Source organism: Oculina patagonica, chromosome 10 (genome assembly GCF_052425735.1).
Source record: "Oculina patagonica isolate OP01 chromosome 10, crgOcupat, whole genome shotgun sequence".
NCBI lineage: Eukaryota > Metazoa > Cnidaria > Anthozoa > Scleractinia > Oculinidae > Oculina > Oculina patagonica.
In genome coordinates, this window is record NC_135767.1 from 11,237,680 (window position 1) to 11,245,682 (window position 8,003).

The 8,003-nt window shown below is 39.8% G+C and overlaps 1 protein-coding gene across 1 annotated transcript in view; it reads left to right on the forward strand.

The window, feature by feature from the left end:
- Positions 1 to 5,137: 5,137 nt before the first annotated feature.
- Positions 5,138 to 8,003, forward strand: part of LOC144667231 (uncharacterized) — a 4,075-nt gene continuing 1,209 nt past the window's right edge. The window contains exons 1-2 of the mRNA XM_078528633.1: positions 5,138 to 5,870; positions 6,437 to 8,003. The exon at positions 6,437 to 8,003 is cut by the window's right edge and continues 19 nt beyond it. Of these exons, the coding sequence (XP_078384759.1) occupies positions 5,138 to 5,870; positions 6,437 to 8,003 (2,300 nt within the window). The remainder of the gene's footprint in view (positions 5,871 to 6,436) is intronic.

Here is an 8,003-nt window from a genome sequence, read left to right on the forward strand (position 1 = left end):
GCTGATATGATATTTCCATGTAAAATTTTTATCAATATAGACACCTAAAAATTTTGTTTCACTAACTTGTCTCAATTTTTTGATTACCAAAGGATAGAGCAAAAAGATTTAATAAGGTGCTTCTGCCTAGATTTAAAAATAATATAAGTTAAGGTAAATTCAAGATCATAGCACCAAAAATTCAGTTTCACGGTTAAAAAAAAAGCGGTTTGGGGCGAAATTCGGTGGTGAAAGGGTTAACAAGTACATGCATCGCCTTTATTTAAACCTCAGAGCAGCTGTGAAAGCTCAGATTCAGTTAAATCTCCGAGAAAACGAAGAAAGAGATAAACTATAAATATAATTAAATAAGATCAAATACACAATTTTGATGTAGACCGATACAGGCGATGCACCCCGATGTAGACCAATACATGAGGCAATACACTCTGATACAGATCGATATAGCCGATACACTCTGATACAGACCGATACAGCCGATACACTCTGATACAGACCGATACAGCCGATACACTCTGATACAGGCCGATACAGCCGATACACTCTGATACAGACCGATACAGCCGATACACTCTGATACAGACCGATACAGCCGATACACTCTGATACAGACCGATACAGCCGATACACTCTGATACAGACCGATACAGCCGATACACTCTGATACAGACCGATACAGGTGATACACTCTGATACAGACCGATACAGGTGACACACTCTGATACAGACCGATACACTCTGATACAGACTGATACACTCTGATACAGCCGATACACTCTGATATAGACTGATACACTCTGATACAGACCGATACAGGTGATACACCCTGATACAGGTGATACACCCTGATACAGACCAATCGAGACCGATACACTTTGATTACACTGACCGGATACAGGTGATTTACCGACAAATCAAACCAACTGAGGCGATACACCTATAGATACAAAATGAATACTTAACAAACACATACCAATTAAGTGGAAGATACAAAGAACAATGAAAATGATACGAACTCTAGGGCAGAATCAATAAAATTCCTTATCAGTAATCAGCCAATGGGAAAGACGCTTACGAGAGGTGCATAATGATTGAAAGAAACAAACAACGTAAATTCACTGATTAAAAAAAGATAAACGTTGTTCCCTTTTATTTACCCTGTTGGCTCAAAACAGCCGTATTCGCCTATTTGTATATTTCAAAGACCTCTTTTGGACTTTGGGGTTGCATCAGACACAATTACGAAACGTGTTTTCGAGGCGGTTCGCGTGTACCGCAATTAACAACTGAGAAATGAACAATTCGGGAGACACGGTATCAAAAAAAAGATTGGCAATGCTTTCCTTTATTAGTTTTTGTTCACTGGACAAATCTTGTCGACGAACTATAGAAAACTGAATGGAATAACACTTTAACTCTTCATGCATGTACAATAGACAACTGAAATGTAATTTCTGACATTCAAGTGAAAATTAAATTAGTACCGGCGGTTGACCCCAGTTGACACTGATTGAATTGAACCCACAAGGATCACGCATCTTTGTTAAGCCTGCTAACCCCGGTTGCAGAGGTCTTTTTCCAAGGGTTTGCCATCAAGAGGTTTTTCTTTCAATCGAATTTGAGCAGAAAACAAGGCTTCTGTGAACAGGATTAGTGACCTGCGAACGTAGTGGAGTTGAGGATTGCTGTTTTAGGCGGGAATATTTTCCTACGAAACGGCTTGATCGGATCTTAGTAAATTTAGTTTCACTCACCTTAAAGTAGGGTTTGCCGTCTTTTACCCAGCCGATTACAATATCAGCTCCTTTCATCTTGCCTTGCCCAGTGGAGATTCCAAACCCGATCCATCCAGTTGTTTTGGCTTCCACCGTGAAAATAATCTCTTTGTTTGCAGTGCTGACATTCCAGTACAGCTTCACATTTTCATCTTCATCCAGAGGAGCAAAGAACGAATGCTCTAATGCAAGGTCAGCTGAGGCTTGCAACACAAATAAATGTGCAAGGAAGACGCACAATGAAAAAATCATCTTGCTTTGTCAACGACGGCAGCTTGCAATAGCGCTTGTTGTGAACGCTACTTATAAATAAGCTTTCGTGAACTGACATAGAGATTACGTTATTATGCATTATCATGACAAGATCTGACAAACAGGATATATTTACTTGTTAGCTTGACCTCAAATAAACGCCGGGACCTCGAACAAACGCCCCCGGCGTTTATTTAAAAATAAGCAATTTTGACCCGGCGTTTATACGAGGCCGGCGTTTAATCGGGGTCCGGCGTTTAATCGAGAAAATACGGTATATCTACCTTGATTTAGTAAAAAAAATCTCAGAAAATGACAAGATCTAATGGTAATATTAAGATAATGAGAAGTATTGCGAAATGATGTTCTAAGGACTTGTTCTAAGGACTTGTTGATTTAGCCTTGACCGTACGCAAGATTTATTATAACTATATTTACCTTTCTTATGGGAACTTTTGATTGATTAGTCCTCATCGTAAATCAGTTCCGCTCATCCGCAATTTACTAGAAGTTACAGACCAAGCAAAAACCTTAGCAATAAGCTCTGTTGTTTGCACAGCAGAGCACTTAAATAAAGATTGAGAACGTTATAAAAGGAAAATGTTGCAGAGGTCATTATAAATAGAGAATCATCAATAGAATTATACAAATTAAGATGAAAATGAACTTCTTATTGATCTTTAATGCAGTTTCTCGTTGCAATTCGCTTAGTGTCAGTAAGTCAGTTAATTAGACCTATATAAAAAACTGTTAACTACCTATCTATATATCTACCTATCTACCTATCTATTAGTGTCCCCAATGCAATTAGCTATCCTTAGCTAAATACTCTGACACTTAAATAAAGTTTATGTTATATTATGTTATTACAAGTAATACTATTATTTACCGATATTTGGAACAATATCCTGAAACTTATTTTGAACGGAATATTTAAGTGTTAAGCAATTTCCTTCCTAGAGGTCGATGTTGATAAACTAGATGTACTTTGTTTGTTTTGTTGAAATCCTTACTTGAACTTGTAGTTCACCTGTCGCTAATCAGTATCAGACTGTTAGCGTATATAAGTAGGCTTGTACTGTACAACATTTGAATTATTACCTCGAGCTACCTACGAGATGGGAATTACCTAAAGCTACCACCGAGTTACCTACAGCTGTCAAGAGTTTTTTAATCCAGATGCATCTTATTACATGAAATTTTCGCGACATGCACGTTAAGTGTCGCGAACATAACATGACGCGAAAATTAAGTGACTCACATTATGTCAATAGTCAAGGAAGAACAAGTTTAGTACCACTGAAGGAAGGAATTTTCAATGTGCATAAGTCGTCACAATTGACTCTAGAACAATAACCCCTGCACGTACAAGCATGACCTACTTGTAGACGTTGTGAGAATTGAACTGCTCTGTTGTTGCTATTACTGAGGTTTCGTCCGGCCCTTGCGTTTTTGTTAATTTCGACGTTATTGTTCCTTTGATGAAGTCGTTATATTTAATTACGGGCATGTTAAAAAATATGCCAAGGGAATGTAAATTGTGTCCTAATTAAATCAAAAGCCCTCTGGGCTTAGTGTCTCGTGACTCTTTTCAGAGTTTAATTTATTTGAAAATAGACCGCTTTCCACGTCTATTTATTGCTTGTAAAGATATCGAAAATTAAAAAGCGTGCATCTAACATAAAGAAACATTTAGACTCCTCACCCCTAAAATTTGAACTAAAACTAAAGCTACTTTTGTCGCTCGATAAAAGTTGTGACATTCACAACACGATATACGAAACTCTTGATTCACTTGTCAATTCAGAAACCTTTGTCGTGAAACCTTTGCGCTGAACTTCACGATTTCACAGTTAAAGATAAAAACAAAGGTTTATTCCAACTACAAAAGGTTCTCACGCGAAAGGCTCAAAATCCAACTAAAAATATATATGTCTGATTTTTTGAAAAAGGGGTCAACGTTATTTTCAGCGCTTGGTGCGAAATCCGTCGAAAACGTTTTTTTCTGGCCAGAAACTATCTCCAAAGTAGACGATATAAAAACTAAAAGAAATGTCATTTTTTTTTTCTCGTCTCCTTTGACTTATTAACCCTTTCGCGCTGTTTATCATTTTTTTTTTCTGTTTCAAGGCCTTCTTTTAAGCCTACTTAAGCCCCAAAGCTACATGACCAAAGAGACCGAGGAGACTTTTCTTTGACCTGGTTTTCATAAATTCATGTATATGATAGCGTAGTATGTTACATACTCTAACAGAAAGCCTAGTTTTCAACCCAGAAGCTTTGAAAGTGATTGACAGTAACACGAGAGGCACAATTTAAGCTTTTCCGGTCATATTCGCCGTGATCTATGCCATTATATGTCGGCTTAGTGTCTCGTGTCACTTTTTAGAGTTTATTAATCGGGCGGGGCCTGGGCCCGATTCATAATCTGTGTCAGATTTTGTCGTTTTTTTTTTTTTTTGTCGGTAAATCGTTCCAGAACCTCGCGGCCCAGCCGATCCCTTGGTCACGGTCACGCAAGTTTTCATTACTAGCGAAATATTACGTTCAAATCGTACAAGGTTTAATGTTCACTCCCTGGAAGCTGTGTTACAAAATCATTCCCGTCTAATTTTACGAGTACTCTATGCTCTGTTAAACGCGAAATATATATATATATTTTTGTGTCCGGCATTTAGTCTTGACTTGGAGCGAGTACTGGAGATTCGCATTACAAAATCTTGCTTTCTTTGCCATGTCCAAACTATTTTAATATTGTGAACGCAATACCAATTAATAAATTCCACGGCTCAGACACGCACAATTTTTACGGCTTCAAAACTTTCGAAATTCAAATACTTTTCGAAACATTTCTTGGTCTTATCTTGAAAAAAAAAATCAATCTGAAACATCTTTTTGGAGATTCTTACGTTTGTCTCAGAGCGAGTACTAAATATTCAAATTGTGAAAGCTATTTTCGTAGTAAACACTACGTCATTCACGCAATTCTATTTCGTCATTGGTCTAAGTCGCTAGTGAGTCACGTGAGATAGAGCGCGGGAACCTGAGCATTCAGTTTTGAGCGTTGACCTTTGAGCAGTCAGTTTGTGTGATCGAACGATCCACAGAAAATGACAGAAAAAAGCAACGAAGAAGACGTCTCTCTTCAAGAGGACGCTTTATTAAGTGAAGAACCTGATCATGGAGTTATCATTGAAAGAACTACGAGCGGTAGTGATATTGTCACTGCTTCTATCCTTCAGTCGCTGACCCAGCTGAATACAAACGTGGCAGCCATGGGCGAATCGCTCAAATTGCTGCACACCAAAGGGGAAACTCTGACCCCCACAACGGCAGAATCTGCCAGAAAACGAAAATCCTCATCAGCAAGGGATGTCTCTGAGACAGAGGAATCTGATGCAGATCAACTTCTGGACGCAAACAAACGGCCAAGAGTTGCCGGTAACGAGAGCAGTGGCTCCACGTGCGAAGACAGCGCAGGAGATGACGAAGGCGATTCCTTGCTGGATGAAATCGCGCAGTCGCTCACTGACACGGAGAAAACTGCTCCGAAGGTATCGGATAAACTTGCCAAAATCGTCAACTTGAGGTGGCTTAATAAGCTAGACGATACACACCTCAAAGAAAAATCGGAGAAATACCTGCGGCCGTTAAATTGTGATCGGCTAATCACTCCGAAAGTCAACCCTGAAATTTGGGGGCGCCTCGATCGACAAACGAGGGGCAAGGACCTTCGGTTGTCAAGCTTGCAAGCCACACTTACAAAAGTTGGCAATATTACCGCACAAACAACGAATCTGTTGTTGAAGGCTCGTGCCGAGAACAGCAAACTTGACCTCGAAGGTATTATACGAATGAATACTGACGCACTGGCGCTTCTTAGGCACATTAGCTTCAAAGTATCACAACGAAGACGTGATGTTATTCGACCGACTCTGCACAAAGATTATGCCACGTTGTGTGCTTCACACGTGCCTATAACCACCATGTTGTTTGGCGACGAACTGCAAACGCAGCTAAATCACATTCGTGCCTCGAACAAGATTAGCAGCACGGCTAGCCCATCAAACTTTGCACATAAGCGACCCTATACCTACACTAAGTCGCATACAGCGAATAGTGACCAACACGGGAAGCCTTTTTTAGGCAAACCGCCCTCGGGCAACCACTCCAACCAGTCATTCAAGAAGTGGACTCAACCTCACTGGAAGAAACGAACCGGCCAAGCGGACCGGAAATAACCAGCGACATAATTACAACACTTAGCACCACTCAGGTAAGCGAGTATGAAGCTATTTTGCCATCACTTTTAGAATATTTTCAGGAGAGAACACGAACATTTAAAGCGGGCAGTTTAGCTGCTTATTCTCACATATGGCATGAATTAACTTCTGATCCTGAAATTTTAGAGACGGTTACTGGTCAGCATATTGAGCTTGACACAGTGCCTATGCAGGAAAAACCCTTGATGCAAACTAAGCTATCCGACATACAAACAGAATCTGTTGATCTGGAAATAGCTCAACTCCTTAAAAAAGGTGTTATTCAACCCAGCAAACATGAAGCTGGGGAATTCATATCAACCATATTTACAAGACCCAAAAAAGATGGTTCCCATCGTATGATTTTAAATCTGAAGTCTTTTAATGCAAATGTAACTCACTATCATTTCAAAATGGACAACATTTGGTCTGCTATCAGACTTATGAACCCCGGTTGTTACATGGCATCCATAGACTTAAAGGATGCATATTACACGGTACCAATATGCAAGGAGCACCAGAAATTTCTCAAATTTAAATGGAAAGGAAGCTTGTACCAATTTGTGTGTTTTCCTAATGGGCTAGCACTTTGCCCTCGGAAATTTACAAAGCTGCTAAAGCCAATATTTTCATGCTTAAGGCAACAAGGGCACATATCAGTTGCATATATAGATGATTCTTGGTTGACAGCAGATAATTTTACCCTATGTCTGCGAAATGTCATTGATACTACCACTTTGCTTGACAAAGTAGGTTTTATAGTCCATCCTGAAAAGTCTGTCCTACTTCCAACCCAAAGGATAACTTTCTTGGGGTTTGTTCTTGATTCCATTTTGATGCAAGTGTCACTGACTCCAGAAAGGGCTCTTAAATTAAAAAATGCCTGTGAGAATTTGCTAGCTACTGCCTCCCCGTGTATAAGGGATGTGGCCCAAGTACTAGGGCTTATGACCTCTAGTTTTCCAGGGGTGATGTATGGTCCATTGCACCATAAGTTTCTTGAAATGGACAAAACACAAGCTTTGAAAACAAATAAAGGGAATTTTGATAAGAATATGTCTTTATCCCCAGAAGCCATAACTGACCTTAAATGGTGGGTCAGTAAACTTGATACAACATATAACCTCATTAATCATGGGGACCCCCAGGTTACTATGACAACAGATGCCTCTCTGATTGGATGGGGGTGCTGTATGGAACCAGTTACTTCTGGAGGAAACTGGACTCCAGAAGAAGCCCAGCATGACATTAATTATTTGGAAATGCTTGCTGTTTTCCTTGCCTTAAAATCCTTTTCAAGTACAATCTCAGGGAAGCATGTTAAACTCATGGTTGACAACACTACTGCTGTGACCACAATAAACCAGATGGGCACATGCCATTCCAGGTTAAACAATCAACTCGCACACCAGATCTGGTTGTGGTGTATAGACCATAGAGTTTGGCTAACAGTCACACATATCCCTGGGAAACAAAACACTGAGGCAGATAGAGAGTCGCGGTTTTCCCGAAGAGAAACAGAATGGACTTTACAGAAGCCACTCTTTAATGCCGCCATTAAAAAACTAGGTGTTACACCTGATGTGGATTTATTTGCCTCTAGATTAAATTTCCAGCTTAAACCCTATGTTGCATACAAACCTGACCCTGAGGCACATGCCATCAATGCATTTCATGTCTCATGGAAGGGCTATACATTTTATGCATTTCCCCC